This window comes from Necator americanus, chromosome V, assembly GCF_031761385.1.
Source record: "Necator americanus strain Aroian chromosome V, whole genome shotgun sequence".
In the NCBI taxonomy this organism is placed as follows: Eukaryota; Metazoa; Nematoda; class Chromadorea; order Rhabditida; family Ancylostomatidae; genus Necator; species Necator americanus.
The window spans coordinates 7,164,205-7,186,367 of record NC_087375.1 but is presented as its reverse complement, the minus strand read 5'-3'; the positions used below and the strand labels follow the sequence as shown (position 1 = coordinate 7,186,367).

The following is a 22,163-nucleotide window of genomic DNA, read 5'->3' as shown; positions in this document are numbered from 1 at the left end:
GCACAACGGTGATACATACTTCGTGGGAACAAACGACGTTTCCCACGCCGTTTTTTTCTTCTGCTAAGAAGATTAGAAGAAACTAAACAGCGACACGATCACACCCGTAATCTACACCCCGAACTCTATATTTTCCCACGGCTTTTCCCGACTATGTCGATTTCATGATACGCGCTACCTTTTAGAGATGCGGTTTTTTATTGGAAGAACATCTATAGATACGTGAACTGGTAAAGTTAATTGAATTTTGATAGAGAGCTTTATTTTAATCTGGAAAATTTATTTTCTCTTAATCTGGAAAATACGAGAGATATTGAAGATAGAGAGCATTGAAAATCTACCATGAAAGATGAAAAAAGAATTGTAGAAAACAAAGGAGATTTTATATTTTATTGTATTTTAAGTTCAAAAAAACTTTTGTTTATCTTAATCTGGAAAACACGTGAGAAATTGAACAAATGATCATTTCTAGGATGATCCTATACAGAATTTTGCGACAATGAATTCCTTTTATGTTAAACAGTATCCATCGCACTTTTTGGGTTTTCGTTTTGCTTGTTGCATACAAAAATCAAATCTGTCGATCGAATTTTCCTACAACACACCTGATGACGTGCTCACGTGTGCGAAAATGGCATTCTGACCATAATGTCTGGCAAGCGGAAGAAACAAACGTGAACAGCCGTTGATTACCCGCTAGTGGATGAAAATAAACGCGTGCAGTGTTGTGTTTAGCTGCACATGCATACGTGAGACGTTGTTAGGTGCCTCGTAGGAGGATTCGGTTCAACAATGCGGTTTCTAACGCGGTTTTCCAGGAAAGTTAGGAAAAATTGGGCGCGCTTGCCTCATGCACCTCTGCATTGAGCTATTTGCCCCTATTTTTTTCATGGAAAGATCCTAACGTCGTCAATTTTGTGATATGCTGCATTTAAATAATCGCTTGAGAAAATAATTGATTAAGAGAAAGCAAAAGTACGTAAATTTGTTAAAACAGTCCTGCAGGCCAAAAACGTTGTAATGCGGGAATTTTTTGTTTTGAATAAATGAATTCATCATGGAATTTGATACGTTTGACTTAATTTGACTCTTATTAGGCTTAGAAGAACTATTAAAGAAAGGAAAAACCGCCTGAAAGCGCATATCTAATGGTTATCAAGGATTTGTACAAATTTTCTTGTATGGAACGAGATATTTATGCCGCTCTGAAGAGAAAAAAAAAGAAATTCGACCCCCAGAGACACTTTTTCCCGACCCGTATTTATAACAGAAAGCTCAATGCTTTGCTTCCTGATATATGTGTGCTTAGTGAACCGCGATATACTGCGACGTGTTTCCGATTTTTTCCCCTTCACCGGATAATTCGTGCAATAGGCCGTAAAATCACGAGTTCCGTTGGTAGGTGGTGGTGGTGGTCGGTGGAGCGATGATGGCAGCGGCGGTGGTGGTGGTGACGGCGGCAAGAGTTCGTCAACGACAATTATCCGTCGATCGAGCAAGCGTTTAGCCACACTACCATTTGTTGGCAGACTTCAACACTTCATTTTTTTTCTTTCCATGAAAACTATTTCACATCATCATCGAAGATTTTTCGATGTTACACGCGAATTATTATTCTTAAAAATTGCTTTTTACTCTAATTCTAACTCTAGTAATAATTCTCAGAAAAAAATCTCTACTTGGGTCACGTGAAAATAATAACTAACTTGTATTATTTTTTTTACTATCCATTATCTATCCTATTATTTTTCCTTTCTAATTTTCTATATTTCCTGTTTTGCTATACACTGCACTATATATACATTATTATTATTATTATTATTATTATTATTATTATTATTATTATTATTATTATTATTATTATTATTATTATTATTATTATTATTATTGGCTTACTTTCACTTAATCGGCGGGCTGACGTCATCGCCTGACGGGATTCCTCGCGTTTTCGCTAAGGTGTGGAGTCCTTGAACATAGCTCTGCCTAACCTTCTGGAGAGCTCTTCCGGAATCAATCCATTCGTCGCCGTTCCATATTCTGCGGAAACCTAAATCTCGCCTGAACTGCCTATTCATGCCGTCAGGTCCTCTTTCACCATCTCAGTCCAGAACTTCCGTTTTCGGCCAGGTGGCTTCTTCCAGCTTGAACCCGGCAAACTCCTCTGAGCTCGTTGAACAAGGCGATCTGCCGGTCTCATTAATATATGACCAAAGAAGCGAAGACGATTTACTGCAGCCACTCTCGATGGCGGTGCAAGATGGTGATATCTTCCACATGTCGTCCGTCGGTATACCACATCAATTTCCGCGTAAAGATCTTCATTGTGGCATACCCTCGGGCAAAAGTGGCCAAGAAGACGTCTACGCGGCTTTCATTCCACGTAGTCAAGCTTTTCCACCACCATCGACGGCGCTGCGCAAGTCTCTGACGGATACATCATGAAATTATGGAGAGGTAGACTTGAAGTTTGATTTCGTTAGCGAGGGGGGTCGACCACAAGCACTTGGTCGATGATTTAAATGCCCAATTAGCTTTAGCGCATCTTTGCTGAATATCTCTCTCTCGTAGCTTTATAATTTTATTACTTACTTATTATAACTTATTTATTACTATAACTTTATAATCCAATAGATTTTAATAATAATTTTTAGTTTTAGTATTAGTAGGAGTATTTTCAGTTTTATTCCTATGCACGTGTGAATTTCTTCTTTAATTTTAAGAAAAGAGAAATTTGACACACACACATGTGTTGTCAAATCTTTTGCAGTATTTTTGAATGGAAATTATTACAAACTTATTACAATTACAATTTATTACAAACAATTTATTACAATTTATTACAAACTTCACATAGCTAACTTCTTTTCTTTTATTTTCTTCCCCTTTTTTTTTGTCTTTCCAAAGCTTTGACAGCATTTAAAAATGAAAAAGAATCGTAAAGCTGCAAATATGAGGTTCAGAAAAAAAAAGAGACACATTAACACTCCGAACATGGAAAAATAAAAAATAAAAATTTTAAACATTAAGAATTTTTTCTCAAAAATAACATAAGGAATCTTGATTTGAGAATAAAGGGATAGGAAATAAAAATACTGAATATTAAGAATTTTCAAAAAAAAAAGATAAATAAATAAAATATACAAACAAACAAATGAAGATAAATAAAAAATATATAAATAGAAAAGATAAAAAGTATAGAGTATTAAGAATTTTCGAAAAAAAAGGAAGTACTTTTTGAAGAGTACAAAACTTTAACTACTCGCTAGTTTTACTTTTTTCGTTGCCAACCTTTTTCCTTTGCATCCGACTGACTGATGTACGGTTTCATTTCCCTCCCGACCTCACCACTCATCGCGTGGCATGATTGTGAAGGACACATTTCACCCAACGCTCCCGCGCAGAAAACGTGAAAATTGCGGTGACGCATATTATTGGAACGATTATGTGGATTATGTGGACTCGTTGTTACGTCGTCGTCATCGGCACAATTATGACATCCAGAAATATTACGCTAACTAAAAATAATCGCATTCATATAAGAAATATTTACATCATAAGATGGAAAAATTCATGGAAAGATGGAAAAATTAAAAGTTGCAGACTTTCTCTATTCTTCTTACACAAGTAAATCATAAGGTTTTCCAAGATTTTCTAGGATCCAGGATAGAGGATGTTTAATAGTTTCTAATTTTCTGGGAAACTATTGGTTTCACGAAAAAATGCATGGAGTTCTCGTGAAAAACCAAATTTCAACGTCAGCTTTTAGGTTTTTGGAAAAACATATGTATTGATTTTTTGTGGAAAAAATTCTCATAAAAAATCAAATTCGCGTGTTCCCATCCGTATAAAATTCCGCATTATGTGCTTTACGTTCTGAGGCGTTTCAACGAGCTGAGTAACTGTTTTCTTCCAGAAAAATATGATGTACATTACTGTAGCACAGTTTCGGACGAGTTTCCCATGCAAATAATCCACTATCTCTAGAATTCTTACGAAAAAAATTTTTCTACTACTTTAGATCCCCTTTAGAATTTTGGATCCGCTCTATTTTTCTCGATTTTTTACAACCATAATGACTAGCGTAGCCTCTGAGGACGTTCAGGAACGGAAAATTGTAAAAAAACTTGGAAAATAAAAACTGAAATTTATTCATTGGAAATGAACAGAGAATCTCAAAATGGCCCAATGTCCTCCCATCGAATCGTCACCTCCAAGACTTTATGGACGAAATGAACGTCATTTCCTCATTCCTCAAAATTTCACCTCTTTATATTCCTCTTTTTTGTGGCTATAAATGCTGCACTTACGTCATATTTGCTTTCGGCATCTGAATTGCTATTCATAACTACCGACTAAATGTGCTAAACGTTTCAAGCTCTCAAAAAATCCACAAAATTGGGACCTCGATGGGACATAAAACTCTCCGAAGAATATCAATTTTTACGCCGCATTTTTTTACGCATTTTTTTTAGCTTTTTAGGCGAAACCGTTCAAGTAATTGAGGTGTGGTGTAAAATCTCCACGACTATGAGAATTCACAAGGCCGAACTTGGTACTTTAGGATAAAGTTAGATTTTGTCAAGGATAATTATATTAGCCTCAGGGTAAAGTTATTTTTAGAAAAAAACCTCGTAACTTCTAAACTTCTTCTTCTTCGTTCATTTTTCATTGCACATAGTTCTGGGAAAATCCTCGATTTTCCACGAATCAGTTTTCCAGTATTTTTTTTTCGTTGGGAGTTGCTAAGAAAAAATTACCATGCAAAAAAGTTATCAGAACCATGTCATCCTGAAAAAAAAAATCTTTCGTTATCAGTGGCATTAATGTTACTTTTTCAAATAAAATTGATGGTGATCGGTAATTCTGTTCGCAGTCACCATCGTCAACCACACTGTCTTTTTTAACTTTTAAATTTTTAATTTTTAATTAAAAAAAATTTCACTACACATATTCCTAGAAAAATTCTCGATTTTCCACGAATCAGTTTTCCAGTATTTTTTTTTTCGTTGGAAGTTGCTAAGAAAAAATTACCATGCAAAAAAGTTATCAGGACCATGTCATCCTGGAAAAAAATTTTATGCTTTTGTTATCGGTGGCATTAATGTCACTTTTTCAAATAAAATTGATGGTGATCGGTAATTCTGTTCGCAGTCACCATCGTCAACCACGCTCCTTTGCTGAATTCCGATCATCACTTAACGGTCGCGTGGAATTCATCCATGGACGAGATACGTTGGCTTTGAATTCAATTTTTCTTAACGTTTATGTTTCGCTCGCGTTCTTATGCTTCCTGCAAATTTGTGATCCGCTGAATTGGAATTTCTCTGACCCCGAGGAATACCGCTATAGTTTTCATTTATTATTTATGCGATTTTTTTAGTCGCAGTGGCAAAAATGGCGATGAATTATTTTACTAAGGCGTTTCAGCGGATACTGTAGGTCGCTGTTCACCGATTCTATCTGTTTTTTCCTTAATCATTACGGAAATTGTCCACTGTTCGCTGATGCTTCGAAAATTTTGAGAAAAAATTTCCATCACATAGTATAATGCATTGTTTTGTAGCTTTATGATTTATAAATATTCTCTATATTTTTCTTCCATAAAAATAGTAACCAACTGATTATAAAAGTGTTGCATTATGTATCTTTTTTTTCGTCCTTTATTTCTTTTTTCTGTAATGTCTACAGATCGTATTCGTAGGGTATACAATACATCCCTAATATTTTCCTTGAGAGACAGCGAAAATCCGTTAATGAGATATTTTCTGGGAAGTGCAAATGTACGAGAATTCTATAAAAAACCACTAAGGCAGTAGAAAAGAACACAGTTTAAACTTTTATTCCTAAAACCCTTCCTTCTTTCCTTCCTGTTTTGGCCGATAAAAAATATCTTTTGATAGTATATTATTTTTAATAACATGACCACCGTTTTGGTATTACAAGTTATATTAATTACATTAATTAATTCACTACAGAAACATAAAATCAAATTTAAGATGGTTCAGTTTACGTGAATTTTCCCTCGGTTTCTCAGCTTTATAGTGATCTACATTTCTCTCAATTAAAAAGATTGAAGGACAAAAGTTCCCCAGCGAGTTCCCGAAAAAAAAAACTGTTTTTTTTTAGGGGAAATTCGGTAGAGAATAAAGCAAGTGCTGAAAATGAAGTTTACGTTGTATGTACATATGCGTTAGTGCAATTGATCCGATATCTCCTTCCGAAAAAAACTACTGTTTGAAAAATCAAACATAGTATTGAGTTTTTCGATTGTGCAAACATTTATGCAAATAATAGACGTTAATTTTGAAAATTATGGATAAAATGGACATTTTTGATCAATCCCTAAAAACAAAGAATATTTATGAACGACAAGAAGAAATCCCAAGAGTCCATAGAATAACTTGAAACGGTTAGTAGATGTGTAAACTCAATGTTATTATATTTGCATTCACCACGAAGGGATGATGGGCTTGGTTGGCACTGAGGTAGTTTCGAACCATCGACCACCCCGTCAAAGTCGAGCCACTTACTGACTTCACTAGAAAGCACCTAGTAGAATTTCCTGAATTACCTTTACATTTAGAAAAAAAGTTGATTTTCTTGACAGGTCATTGTGGGAATTCTTCTCGAGGCATTCTCCAGCTTCCAGGGAAGAAATCCCACAAAATATCTTTACAGGACCTCAACGGAGTGAAACAACTTCTCAGGCAGCTTCTCTTTAAGCTTAAACAACAAAATGACGACTCCTTCTCCCACTTTTATTTCTAATAAGGGCTGTTTTTGTTGGATTCCCTCTCTGAGGTAAAAATTTAGGATAAATTTAATAGCGCATCAATCCATTCGGGATACGCCAACGCGTTCCACTGCAATTCGTAATCGTTGAGGTTTTGAGAAGCGCGTTGGGCTATATAATGACTTGCGGGGGCTAGCCGATGAGTCAAGTCAGAGGCTTTTTATCCTTCCAGACGAATCTGGTGCCGATTTATCAACTCCAAATAATAGATGTTAAATTTAAAAATGGAGGGCAAATTCTAAAAACAGGGAGGGGTGAAAGGTTTTGCTGGCACAAGATTCGTCTGGATTTGGCGATTTCGAACCATTGACCCTGCGGCCACAGCAAACCTTTTATCGACTGCGCTACACCCGCGTTTAGATTGAAGTTAAGACGTTAAAAAAACCTGAAAACAAAACAAAACACTAAAAACAATAACATTTCAAGCTCGAGCATGGTTTAGTTCAAGTCGGAAAGATGAGTGACGCGGTGGGTTACTTACTTTCCATCAACACTTTATCAATTCCCCTTTAGTTCCCATAGAACTACTAAGCACAGAATTAAACTACAGTATTTATTTCGTACCAGAATTGCTTTAGCGAATTAGTGGGCGTCACATTTTTGTTTCAGCCTCCAGAAGAGAAGCAACCAGAAAAAGAGGAGAAACAGCCTGAAAAGGTGAATTAGTTCCTAAGTTAATTCAAAGTAATTGAGGGAAAATAGTCCTGCTGTTAGTGAAAGCGAAATTCAGTAAACACTTTCTCTCTGTATAAAATTAGCAGAGTTAGTAATTAGAATTAGTGAAAATTAAGAAATAAATGAAGGAACTCTCATTTTTTTTGATATTTTCACTACCTTTATAGTAAAACTCATGAAACAATACAACATTTGTGGATGGTAGATGAAAGATAAATTTTTGCGCATCAACGATTTGCTCCATTTGAATCAACAAAATAAATATATAAACCTAAATGGAAAAGTAGAACGAAAAAATAGAACTTCATAGATGAAAAGAATCGTCCGTTACTCCTCTTCTCGTGAATTTTATAATTTTCTACTTGCAAATGAACACATAACGAAAACAAACATTGATCCCTCAACGAAAAAAGAGTAGGTCCAGAAATGGTCAAGCGATTCATTTTTCCCGGATAAAAAAAGCGTCAAACATTCACCGTACCACTGTTTGCTCTTGTCATTTTGTCTTATCCGCCATCTTTTTCTGGACTGTCCTTTTCCCGATGTGAGAGAAATTTCCGCAACTATATATAGCTAGTATGTTTAGCTAATATTTTCGTAGGGGGAATCGATTTCCATATTTTCTAAAATCCATCGAATCTTCATCTTCTCATTTTCCGCTTTCATCGACTTGCCTTAGATTTCAAACTGATACTCTTTGAAATCTCCTGAATCTTTCACTGAATCCAGAAATTATGCAAAAATTAGAGGATTTTGCTAACTTTTTTGTATTATCACAAGGAAAAAGAAATTGAAAGAAAAGAAAAAATCGTTGTAGAATTACGAAAAATAATTTTTTCATCAGTAAGAGGTCAAGAAAAAAAAACCTTAGTTGTCCGCCTAACATTCCTCAACCGCTCGTTCTTGTCTCAAATAAGAAAAGGAGAAATTTTTCTCAGCATATCTGATAAGCTTAGCCGATCATGTATTTACATGGTTGGGCAGTTAAATTTGTGATCTCAAGCGATTTTTTTCTGAAAATTTTGAGATGTGGTGGAAGTGGATGGTTATCTTCATGTCTTAAACATTTGTGGATGGTAGAACAACTTTTTTTTCGCTGCTACAGTGTATTTAACATATGCTCGAAGTTGAGTACCCGTATAGCGCAAATTTCTCGCCCAACGCCTTTCGCCTTTCCATCTTTCACCTCCTCCTACTGTTATAATTCAAAAAATACATTAAGATTTGGATTAATTATTTCTCAATCAGAAAAAAAGGAATGAAATAGCTTTCCCTGCTGAAACAGGAACACGAGGCGGTAGATCAAGATGCGGGCGCGAAATTCGCGTAGTGGAAGTATAAACGTAACGTTGACCATTCGTTAAATACGCTATAACATTGAAACTAAATTCCCACTTAAAAAGATAATAGTATATTAGCAGTATACTAGAGTATTATCAGTACTAATTGGCATCATCATAGTATTGTGAATATATTAAAGAGAACACCACCTACTTCCTCCATCATACAAAATCCCCCGTGATAGAAAATTCACAGAAAACTGAGATTTCATTGCCCCACCCCGTACGTGATGCAACAAAAAGTGTTCAGCCCATATATGCGCGCAGCTCAGGATTTGTTTATACGGAAGTTTTAGTTGAGCTGTTTGTTTGAAAAAAAACAAACATTTCTATTTTTTTCCAATCAACCAAAGAGAAATAGAATCGTTTTGTTTGGCAAGTTATGGTCAAAAGGTCATATAAGTCTCGTATATATCGTTATTCAACTAAAAATTTGATCAACAATTGTTGCCATCCCCTTTTATGTAAACATTTACACTATCCCATTAGTACAATAGCACATTATTGCATCAATGGGAATCAGATCGATTAAAATAACCCTCACAGACAATGCCAAATCATGACACATCGTCATCCCATGATTCCAGTGACGACGTGGTGAGTTGACTCCTATGAATTGTTCACCATTTCACTTTTCAAGTTTCACCACCAACAACGCGTTGCTTTCGCGTTGAAATTACAGTCAGCCGTGAATCAGAATTTCTAAAATTCATTCCATGTTTTGCACTTCTTTGAACGTTACCATAAGTTCTAAATTTTCTATTATTCTTAATTTTTTTTATAAAACAACAAAGATTCATATCAGACGATTCATATATCGATTTACTCTTATCAATAATGTAATCAAGATAATACTGAATAGTAAAATAGAATTTAGGCTCAAAAATAGTGAGCTCTGTTCCATCTTGTTTTTTTTTTTGTTTCATGGCACACTGTAGGTGTTTCAAGTAAATAAATAAATAGTCTTTGTCCATCGATTTGATAAATTGTTGATTTTTTCCCGGAGGCTGAGTTTGTTGTGAAGTGCTGAAGACAGTGGAAAAGAACTTATGGAAGAACCTATTATGTTAAACCTAAAAACTAATTAAAGTTAAACCTATATAGTCGCTTGATGTTTTTACAAACATGCGACTTTTTTGACGTAATCAGCGGACATGTGTTACGGCGTAACGCAGATATCCGTTTCTTCGCCGGGGTATGTCGTTCTCGAACATATCCGATCTCATCCTGTCCGATCTTCAGCTAAAGTTCGCATAGAATATACGTATCATAAGCAGCGGAATTTTACGTCTCGACTGAACTGCCTGTCAACGCCAAGTGTACGCGAATCCTCTTTCACCACCTCCGTCCAGGACTTTCTCCTACGACCAAGAGAATTTCACAATTAGGATCTGGAAGCATCCTCAGGACAACTTGAACAAGACAATCAGTCTCCTCATAACTAGAGCAAAGTAACGAAGACGATTTTCAGTGACTATTTGAAAAGGCCGAGCAAGATGTTGGCGTTTTCAACGTGTCATTCCCCTGTACATCATATCCAATTCGGCATAAAGTTCTTCGTTATGGCACACCATCGGCCAAAAGTAGCCTAACAGTCGTGTCAACAGCTTTCTTTCCATGCAGTCAAGCTTTTCCACGACCGTCGGTGGCGCTACCCAAGTCTCAAATCCGTACATCATGATAGGGAGAATTTCGGGTAGGTAGACTTGTAGTTTGACTTTGTTGGCGATGGAGGTCGACGTCAGGCACTTTGTCAATGAATTGAATGGCGAATTAGCTTAAGCGCATCTTTGCTGAATATCTCTCTCGTAGCTGCCATTACTTTTTAGCATGCAGCACGAATAACTCCTTCACGACTTCGATAGGTTGTCCGTCCACCTTGATTCCCGTTAAAGGTCAGAGCGGAGTCGCAGTCGTACGTTGCGACTTCGGGCTGTGACTTGCTAATTTCGATACGGGGTTAACAACATGTGGCAACTTCGCGCTGCTAGAAGCGAATATTACTACATCGTCGACGCACTTGAAATCCACCAAAGGTCGTGCGTAAAGGATAAAAAGTTTCTGGCGTTAATCAATCCGCTTGGGATGCGCCCCCACGTTCACTTCAATTGGGAATCGTTTGAGGTTTACGAACGTGTATCAGGCCTATACAATGACTCGCGGTGGCTAGCCGATGTGTCAAGTCAGTGCTTTTATCCTCCCAGGCAGGTCTGGTACCAATTTATCGACTCCCGGAGGGATGTTTTCTTTTTGGAATTTTCTTGGAACTCCATCGCCGCGAAGCGCATTCACGATATCCTCCTTTGCTCCTCGAGTTCTGGGACCGCACCATAAAGCTGAGAAGAAATGGGCAGTGGTAGGAGCCGAATCCGACGTCGCAGAGAGCAGCAGATTTCCGGACATCTGGCAAGAGAATGTTCTTTGTCAGGACGTAATCGAGCTGCAACTTAGGGTTCGGCATCATTCTCTTTTGCTGCCCTTCTGACGCTAGTGGGCTTGTCCCTTGCCATGTAGGCGGATGACGTCGATGATTCTTCTTAAACGTGAACGCAATGATGAGGTGCAATGGTGCAATGATGATGCTCGTCCTCTAGCAGTCGTTATCAGACGATTTTAGTATTCCGATATTTGTTCCGCGAGATACAACCATTTTCCAAGTGCATCGGATTGTTGTTCATGTCTCATCCACTTTCGCATCAATTCCCACAATAACCGCCTGCAGGCTTGGTATCTTAGATATCAACGCGTCCATTTCATCGTCATAAAACGCGTCCATTTCATCGACATAAAACGCGTCCTTTTTCTGGTCCTCTGCGGTCTCCATAGGTGCGTGAGCACTTACGATCAAGAGTTTGAGTCCTCTTCGATTCTGCAATCGAAGAGAGGCGCATTTGACAACGTTGATCCAAACTCCTCCACCAGGTTTTTATAATTGTTCCCAACACCTATTGTGCAGCCTCCCACCTTCCTTTCATCGGCATCGGCTCAATAGATGGTTTGATTGTCGATACTGATGTGAGGGCGATCCCTGATCCGTGTTTCCTGCAATGCAGCGAATAGTGCATGCAGATGTCGCAGAGGTCTGGATAGAGCAGCTTGTTGGAGTTCACTTGAAAACCACCGGCAAATCAGTGTTACTAGACGGACGTTTGTTGCCAAAGGTTCCATGTTTCCCTCAGGCATTCGACCGTTCAGAGTATGGGCTTTAGCATGGTGCTGGACGACAGCATCTTTTGCAATGTATGGGAAGCTTTTGTCATATAACAGTGCAGGTTATATAGCTCGTTCGTATACTCAAGTGCCTGATTGCGTTTCGTAGCGCAAGTAGGACGAGGCCATTGTCGATTCCCCCTAGTCATTTAGGAACAGTGTTTGTTCCTATGGGGTACGTTAGAACGCGTCACTTTTGCACACACGCCGCATCCACAAGCGAGCGGTCTAAAATCAGTGAGGTCTCTTGAGCAGTCTATTCAAGTAAAACCAATGAATAGGCTGCCGGGAAAATTTGGGTGTGTAAAAGAGTGGCTCGTTATACCGTAGCTAGTAGGAATAAGGTCCTCAGCCGTTCAGCCAGTATCTCTGACGGATTCCTCCGTTCTGGGTTGAGTTGATCACTTAAACCCTGGTAATCGTTTATCTACTGTGGCGTTCTGAGTTCGAAAAAAGGATCTTGCGTGAGGACTTCTCACCTTTTGTAGCAGGAGAATGACCTACCAACTCACCATACCTTATGCTGTGAAGGGCCAACCTTGCTGTCTAAAACATAAGCGAAATCCTAGTGTGCTCTGTTCCATTTTGTTTTGTTTCATGGCGCACATGTAGGTGTTTTCAAATAAATAATGCCGTTTCCTACTTCATTTTTTAGGACGACTAGAGAAATTGAGGATCGTAATCTATCCTAAGAACTCTCTATTGCCCACGAGAGATCCACACATCAAAAATTTCATGATAAACAACAATGCCTTTAACAACAGAAAAAATTGAAAAGAGCGTAAGAGAAAAAAGAAGAATTATATGCGCTGAACTGACGAAGTTACGAGGTGAGAGAGTCCAAGTTCACATTCGCATCATGGTTACTACTGTCGCTACGAAACAGTATGCTGAAGAACCTTTATCGATGACTTTATTTAAAATGTTTGTTGAGAGGACCAAATTCTAAAAAGCACAAAAATAATTCATTATTCTCGTATGTGACGCATTTAAGAACTCGTATAAATGCTCGAATTGGTCATAGTTGCAGAGATTAACAGATCGTTTGAGAAGTGAACGCAAAACAGTTTCTCTTAAAGGCATCACTCCACGAATCTGAGGTGCTGCGGATTTCAGGTGGAGTATTCGTATATGGGATAGTAGATTATAGAGAGGGAGTGATTCCGTCCATTTCTGGCTAATTGGCGTAAAAAAACGGCCCGGAAGATGCGGCGCGTGCATAGTGCTGGCGCGCTCGGTGTAGAAAGTAGCACGCCGGAACGCTCGAAGCCGTATCTTCCGGGTCGTTTTCTACGGCAATTAGGAAGAAATGGACGGAATCTTCCTCCTCTCCATAATCTGCTATCCCGTATACGAATACTCCACCGGAAATCTGTACCACTCCAGATTCGTGAGGTGATGCCTTTGAACTAGGGTGTTTCTGACTTTTTTGTCTTTTCTTCGCCACTCTTGTTTCTCCACGACTTTCCGGACAATTCCATCAGTTCCACTTAGGACCCGATTCTAGCCATCAACAGATTGTATGATGATCCACTAGCCTATTTTTGTTCTTCTGTTTTGTTTATATAGCACATACATAGCTGGGTCATTAAGAATAAGGGCGATGCAACTATTCGATACCTTCGGCTGTTACTGTACTTCAGGGTTAGTGCTGTAGGAGGAAGAGAAAGAGAATTCTCACGGGATCTTGTTATAAGACTTCTATTAAACACATGGAATAAATTAAATTAAATTAACACCATTAAAAAGCCACAAATGCGTCAGAGCAGAATTTTATGCTCAGAATACCCCTTTTTTAAAGGGTTTTTTTCTTGAAAAATTACAGTAATTGCTTAAATGGATTTAAATTTGTTTAAGGTGACATCCTACAAACCCTTTATAAGTGTAACATAATAAGAATATCCATCGTTATCGCCATTTAATGATATGCTAGCAGCGCCTTCTTTTACATTCAAATGAATTCGTCGTTCATCGTATAAAACTATGTTGATTATCATTCTAAGCCTTCTTCTGATCATCGATTGTCCTCCTTTTCTTCTTCTGAGCATTTTGCCAGGAAAAAAAAACAAGTCTTCCTGACGAAACATTATCTAAAAAATACTTGCAGTTTCATAATATATTCTGAAAGCCGTTGGAAATTCCACAAACTTGAAGCAGAATTACTATCACCACAAATTTCATCACACGCGGTCTTTTCTCCTCCACTAGCACTTCCTTACCAACTTCCTACTGTATCTTTTCTCTGCATCCTCTAAACAATCCTCTTAAAACCTCACACTGTCTTTTCATTAACTCCTTTCTCCGAATTCTTCAAGAGATTCAGAATGCCTTAGAAGTTTCTAAAACTGTTTGAGAAAAAGATACTCGGAACTATGCGGAATTTAAAGGCAGCATGGCGCAAAATTGACGACTTCGGCATCTCTCTACGAATAGATGGGGTTAACGGGCGGAAAAACATGGTCGTAAACTCCAGAAACTCCGAAACACTGGACTCCAGAACAAGGCACCTGTAGACGTCACACGTTTGGTACAGGCATACGCACCGCATCTGCGAGCGACAATTAACAGGCTGCTAACGCTTGTGCTCGTAGACGCTGGCGTACGCGGAGCGTGTGCGTGCTCTCGCAAACGTGACAAGTTATTCGGAACATCGTAAGGAGATAAAGCTTCTTCCCACGTCTTTTTTCTAGGTAATTTGGAGAAATGAACCGTATGGTAGCGTTCACAGTTGCGAATGCTATCAGATGAATCCAGAATTTAACCCACTCAACTTCTATCTCTCCGTGGAGTAATCACAACACCGTCAATTTCGTGATATGCTGCCCATAAGGCATCACCCCACAAATCTGGGGTGCTACAGATTTCAGCTGGAGAGTTCCTATACGGGATCTTAGGTTATGGAGAGAAGGGTGATTCCATTTTTTCCTAATTGCCGAAAAAAAAACGGCCCGGAGGATCCAATCGAACTCATTGTGGAAAATAGCGCCCCGGAACGCTCGAAGCCGCATCTTCCGGGTCGTTTTTTACGAGAATTAGAAAGAAATGGACGGAATCACTCTTCTCTCCATAATCTACGACTCGGTATAGGCATAACCCACTTGAAATCCGGACCACCTCAGATTCGTGGAGTGATGCCTCTAAGGCATACTCCAAGTCTACCCAACTGTTCACACTAGGACCACCATAACCAGATCACGTACACGATTAAACGTTTAAGTAAGCGGCACCTAGGTAATCGTCAAAGACTCGTAGGAGTGCTGATGCTCGCTTTAGAAGGATGTGTATTTTCTTCCAATATACGACAAATATACGATGTTAAAATCGTTATACCAGTAAGTCTTCTTGTACTATTTCTGGATTAGTTTCTGGAAAGTATTCAGACCAGAAACATATGTGATCGGGAAATAATATTAATAATAATGAAATAAAATAAAATAATAATATAAATAATAAAAATAATATTATAATAATAATGAAAGTATATAGATAATTAAGTACGACAATATTATAATAAATAAATAATAATAGTGCAATGCCATAATAATGAGTGCTTGTGACCAAAGTTCCCATCTTGTTAGCGATCTACAATTATATTTACATAATTGTATTTTCAATAATAATTCAAATACGGTCGGCAATTAATATATGTACAATCTCGATCGGTACGAAGGCGACTAAGTGCAAATCGTGCTGATATATCTTTTATTTAGTAATTTCAAACTATAGGAAACGTCATCTTAAAAATTTATCGCCGAAAGCTAATGCCGAATTATATGCTCTTAGAAATTTTAAAATTTGCAATCTAATTTTTATGACTGTTTTAAAATTTTTTCTTTTCCAATGTTTACTTCTCTTTATTTCGTGCGAAATTTGAAAGTTGAAGTCGTATACTTTGTTTTAAAAAAAAAGATAGAATTTAAATTTACCACCTATTTCCTATTGTATCCTTACTATTTACATTGTGAATGCATATAAATTGTGCAAACAATTTTTTGCAAATTTTTAGGCGTATCCCATTTGTCAATTGTGAAATTTTAAAGTAGCATAATACGAAATTGGGTGTGTTTGGATCTTCGATCCACGAATTGCTGGGGTTAGGGATCTAGTTGACGGATACGACAATTATCCAGAAAAAACAACATGGAAAAAGGCCTCATATGGATATAATATGACATGACGGATTAGTGCAAGCGCTGCGATAGATGTACTATTTTAATTCGATCGAAAAAACGCAATTATTTTTCTGTTTTAAATTTTGAAAAGAAAAGAATAAAAAAATAATTTTCAGTTTGGTCCGGTGATTCACGAAAAATTGAATGATTTTCTTCAAAACACACATTTTCTCCCTCACACACATTATCTCTACCCTACATTCAGTACATTTTACGGCCTTCCAGCTCCACATAGGCACTTCTGCTCATCTGAATTACAAAATAGTGACGGTCCCCGAGAAAGAACAGGGAAAGAAGCATTCAGGAAATAATGTTCAGTTCTAGACGAAGGAATTGGATAATTATATTAATAAAACAACTTGAATAAATATAAAATAAGTAATAATATAAGAAAAAACAACTCGAATAAATATAAAGCAATCAATAATATAAAATAAAAGTAATAATACAGTACAGCGTGACATAATATATATTACTGTGTATGAAAATTCAAGAAACAGCAGATATAATAAAAAAAAACTATTTCCACATGAATAGATAAGTGCTTCACGAAGAAAAAAAATAATCGCGATACCTTTTTTTGGTACTTTTTGGATCACCAATCCGCAATGGTGATCCACTACTAAAAAAAAATTAATGGGGTGAAAGCTACAAAAGAAATTTCTAAAACTCATTAGAATACTGTTTTTTCATCTTTAGAACTGAAAGCTACAAGAGAGATATTTGAGATTTTTTCAAATAATTTTTCTGTCTTTTTTCCCCGTTTTCTTCCATTTCCTTCATAATGCAAGTAGTAATGCCTATGCAGCTCATCTGTAGGATTTTTCTGATGAATTTAGAAAAAGGTACATTTCTCTCTTCATCAAAATTTACTCACCTGTCCATTGATTGTATTGAATTATTAGAGTAATATTGCTGAATATTTCAGGCCACTTCACCTACTCCTCATACACAACAAGGCGCTCCTACCATGTCCTCAGATGCACAACAACCGACGTACAGTATCATCTCGAAATGTGCTGCTGAATTTGTTGCGTTAATGGTATTCGTATTTGTTGGTGAGTGGTTCCTCAGAAAATCTAATCCGCATATGCAAAATTTCGCCTGAGATCGATTATTTTCCCCTTTTTTCAGGATCTGTACAAGGATTGACCACATATGACGGAGTTCTACATGCAGCACTTTGTCATGGGATTGCAATTTTTGTATTGGTGGCTGTTTTTGCAAATGTGAGGTAGGTTTTCTTTTTTTTCCCACTTTCTCGACATACCGTATACAAGACGAAGATCATAGCCGTTTCTCATTCTTAGCGGAGGTCACGTGAATCCAGCTGTCACAATTGGAATTGCTGCTGCGGGAAAAATCTCACCGATTGAAGCTGTGTTCTATATAATTGCACAACTTGCCGGTGGAGTTTTAGGCGCATTCATAGTTAGGGTGAGAATTTATGGATTATATTAAGAACAACCATGGATTTTAGTAATGAAGTTACTAGGAAATTTTTACCTCCAAATTTCCTCTGTTAATCTTTAATTTCTTGGCAGAGTATCCTCAGCTATGATAACTACGTGATCATCCAAGGAGGAGCGACGCTATGTGCCAACGGTGTTCAATGGTATCAGGTAAATAAATAAATGTCGGAGGAAATGATGGGAAAAATATTAATGTTGGGAATTTTTCCAGGCATTACTTGCGGAAATTTTCGCCACATTTCTTCTCGTTCAAACTGTTCTAGTAACTGCTGTTGATGGTGCTTCAAATCTGGCCCCATTGGCTATTGGTTTCACGGTCCTCATGGATATTCTTGCCGTGTAAGAGATAGATTTTTGCTTATCCAGATCACCGTAGTTATTAATTTACACTTGACCGCATGTTCTAATCCGATAAAATGTGAGATATACAAAAGAAACTTGAATTAATAATAAATGAATAAATTCAGAGGAATCATGTATGATTTTAGGAGCTGTGTAGCGCAGTCGCTAGGAGGTTCCGCTGTGGCTGCGAGAATGTTCGAATGCTGGAAGTTCGAGTTCGCCCTAGTGCCAACCAAGCCTTTCATCCGTTCGGGGTCGATAAATTAGGACCAGACTTGTCTGGGAGAATAAAAGTTCTGTCTTGAGACATAGTCTAGCCCCCCAAAAGATATTCTAAGGCTCCACGCGCTTTCATAAACCTCAAACGAAGTCGGAGTTGAACTCTCTCCCCATCGCGGAGGCACATCCCCACAAGGATTGATTGAGGATCAACGCCGTGCACTTTATCCTTTATCCTTTGATATATGTTTTTAAAATCTTCTTTGTCGTCCTCTCTTCTACGCTCCAGTAACTCCGAAAAGAGTCGTCACTACAATGGATCAGCGTCTTATTCGGCGATTCAAAAACTATCAATCAAATCGAGTAAAAAGTAAGGATAAAGTGCCGATGTGTTAAATCAGCGTTGTCGACCTCCAAGACAAGTCTGGTGAGAAACTCATCGACCTCGGTGGGAAGAAAAAATTCGAACTCGTGGGTGATTTCCACCCATCAACCCTAAATTTCGGAAACTCATCTATGCGTACCACAACATCAGTTTAAAGGCATCACTCCACGAATCTGAGGTGCTGCGGATTTCAGGTGGAGTATTCGTATACAGGATCGTAGATTATGGAGAGAAGGGTGATGCCGTCCATTTCTCCTTAATTGCCGTAAAAAACGGACCGGAAGTTACGGCTTCGAGCGTTCCGGCGCGCTACTTTCTACAACGGGTTCGACTGGAACGCGCCAGCCTTGGGCACGCGCTGCATCTTCTGGACCGTTTTTTACGGCAATTAGGAAGAAATGGACGGAATCACTCCCCCCTCCCCTCTCCATAATCTACTGTCCCGTAAACGAATACTCCATCTGAAATCCGTGCCATCTCAGATTTGTGGGGTGATGCTTTAAATCCTTAAACAACGGTTCATGAGCAGCATTGATCCTAGATGCTGCGTGTGGAACATTTGAAAGAAAAAAAAAACTATGAGAATCCTTTATGAGTGAATACCTTTATGAGTAAAAAAAATCACCTCATTAATAACATCTTTTAGGGGTGGCATTTCCGGAGCATCTATGAATCCTGGACGATCATTTGGCCCGAACATTGTCGCATCAATTTTTATGAGCGATCAATTAGCCGACCGTTTCTGGTCAATGCACTGGGTCTACTATGTTGGACCAGCGGTAGGAGCTCTCGTTGCCGTGGCTTTATACAGGTAAGAGCAACTTTTATATACATTCAATTTAGCAAACAAACAGGTCCAGCCTTTTTTTCAATCGGCTACACTCTCTGACAGTAATTTATCTTCAGCGTTAATTATTCTTTACTAAGAAAAAAAAAACATTTTATTCTTCCCATAATTCTGCAGTTTTCATCGCTTTGGAGCGTTTCCCTTTTATTTATCTTCACTTTTGTCATTTTTTGGCAAATGCTTAAATACTGCCAGAGATTTGTGGAGTTTTCCTCACCTCTTCGACGGAAATCTTCCGGACCCCACAAGTCTCTCAGGTTTCAACGACACATCTACTCATCTCTTTTAGGAGAAACAATTCTGAAAAATTTGTAGAAAAGAAAAAAGAAAAATTTGTAGAAAATCTCTATTTAGCGACCAATTGAGACATATAGAACACAAAATGAAACTAGCGAATTTTTCTTGTTTTCCTCTCTATACGATCCTCGAAAAAAATGGCCTTGCAGAAATATTTGTTTGTTAGAAACATAGGTCTGCAATTGCGTTCTGCATGCCTTTGCTTGAAATATTTCACAACTTTGTACAGTATAGGACAAAACATAAACCCTCCATGTACGGCATTTTTTTGTGAAAATGCGAAGGGACTTAAAAATGAGCCGATAGGAAGAGCTCTCGTGATTGGACTGCCACCACTCCCATGAAGACATTTTGGAATGATTTAAGGGCAGCATACTACGAAATTGGCAATGATAAGATTCATTCACGCGAAAAGATAACGTTATGGGCACAGATCACGACATCGGCGGCATCACGCTCAATTTTCCCTACGCCCTCCCAAAAAGGGCGTGGGAAGCGGCATTGGGGATCGAATCTTCCTACGAGGCACCTAACAACGTGGCGCTCATCTATACCGTCGCATCTACGCGCAGCAACTGCCAGCGAGAGGAACAAGCAGTGTCAGCAGTCTAGTGACTATTCTCGGTGCTGACGGCAGACGCGTACACTCGCGCTTGCAGAGGCAAAACGTCGCTAGGTGCCTCGTAAGAAAATTCGATCCACAAGGTCGTTTCCAACGGTGTTTTCCGGACAAATGGGGGGGGGGACATTCTCAACTCTACTTAATTTTCCACTCTGAATAGGTCATGAAGAAATGCAAATGAACAATATCCGATTCCAAAAAAAAATAACAGACTCATTTCAGGGTGTTCTTCGCACGTGAACATCGACTGCTTAAATGAAGAGATGAACATTTATTTCCCATCAATCTACACTATGTACAGTTTGTGGCAACACCGACTATTATATTACTTGTAGTGCTTTTCTTCCTGAAAAAAGAATGCTTTTATTGGTGGAATATTTATGTGTTCATTTTTCATCATTATGATTACATACTGTACAGCAATGAAGCGCTTCTTCTTCATGATATATGTGCAATTATTGTCTCGTTTCTGACCTGGTCCTACTAATTTTATAATTTTATCGATCCTAATTAGATAAACAATGGCCCGTGTCGATGTCTCTTATTGCAGTTCTTCCAGTGTTCATATATCACTTACTTCGGTCACAGCTAATAAAGACTGCATTTATTGTGTTGTTCTGTTCACTCAAAACATTTCCTTTACTTAGTAGTTAAACATATTTTAAATTTTAATATGCTCTTCTAACCTCCCTCAATCGTCTCTTCCTCTCTCTATTACTTTATAGTAAAGTCTTTCGTATTTCTTCTTTGAGAAGTTGCGAAAATAAAGTCGCCTTTGCACTAAACACTAAAAATAATCGAGTTTTCAGTGTGGGAAAAACTCTTCCAAAAAAAGAGCAACTGAAGAGTATCATCACGTTCACATAGATACGATCACGTCAGGAGAGCTTAGGTTTCAAAAAAAAAAAACGAAAAGAAAGGAAATGGAGACGAGAATGTGTAGCCTAGCGAATAACTCTGCTGGTATTTCCGAAACCAGTCCGAAAGTTCCGACTTCAGACTTCTTGTAGTGCTCGCTTCGCTCGCCTTCACTGATCAATAAAAACTAAAAGTAGTCACACTTTCTGCAGAGGTAGAAATCTTACAACGCTTTCAACGTCCTTTTTTCCATGAAATTGGGCCCTAATTAAAGCTTCGTAGTTTTCTTCATAAATGCGTCAGTTCTGTTTCTGAAAAATATTAAAATTAGTTGATTAATAGTTGATTTAAAAATACACTTCGATATCGCCACAATTTGAATACACGAAATGACGTAAACATCATCATCGTACTTTGAACGATAAAGTTCTACGTCAGATCACGTCCACTGTTAGCTACCATTCAAGCAACCGCCCTGTCTAGACTTCTGCGATATTTCTCCGTGCCATTTGCTGCACTGCAGGAAACACGCATGAGAGATCGGCTCGTCATTAACATCGAAAATTACACCATACACTGCGGCCATGCTGATGAGAACAAAGTAGGTGGAGCCGTGAGGGACGAACAAATTGGTGGAGGAATTTGGCTCAACATCGTCTAGATGCGCCTTAGTGCGATTGCGGGATCGCAGAAAACGTAAAGTCAGGATCGTATTTGCCTACGCGCCTACGAAAACTCCTGAGGACAACAGTAGGGACGCCTTCCACGACGAAATCAAGGCGTTCATGTCTAAAATACCCAGTCAGCAGTTGGTCATTGTCGGAATCGACGCAAGTGCGAAGATAGGACAACAGCAATCCGATGTGCTAGGAAAATGGTATTAACCAGCGTAGCGAACGTCGAACAACGGTGAAAGTCTGGCTGGTCTATG

General features: G+C 38.3%; 2 protein-coding genes across 3 annotated transcripts; both read left to right on the top strand.

The window, feature by feature from the left end:
- Nucleotides 1-2,073: 2,073 nt before the first annotated feature.
- Nucleotides 2,074-2,442, top strand: RB195_013193 (uncharacterized protein; the record flags this gene model as incomplete). The annotated part of the gene is made up of 1 exon (XM_064202893.1): nt 2,074-2,442. The coding sequence occupies one exon, from the start codon at nt 2,074-2,076 to the stop codon at nt 2,440-2,442; it is 369 nt and encodes a 122-aa protein (XP_064058774.1).
- Nucleotides 2,443-7,249: 4,807 nt separating this feature from the next.
- On the top strand, nt 7,250-20,633 carry RB195_013192 (uncharacterized protein; the record flags this gene model as incomplete). 2 transcript variants are annotated; one of them, XM_064202891.1, is made up of 10 exons in its annotated part: nt 7,250-7,261; nt 7,403-7,450; nt 9,355-9,405; nt 17,119-17,248; nt 17,325-17,424; nt 17,501-17,627; nt 17,735-17,812; nt 17,874-18,001; nt 19,255-19,419; nt 20,597-20,633. In XM_064202891.1, the coding sequence occupies 10 exons, from the start codon at nt 7,250-7,252 to the stop codon at nt 20,631-20,633; spliced, it is 876 nt and encodes a 291-aa protein (XP_064058773.1). The 2 variants fall into 2 exon arrangements, with proteins under 2 accessions (XP_064058773.1, XP_064058772.1); XM_064202892.1 differs by lacking the exon at nt 9,355-9,405.
- Nucleotides 20,634-22,163: the final 1,530 nt, after the last annotated feature.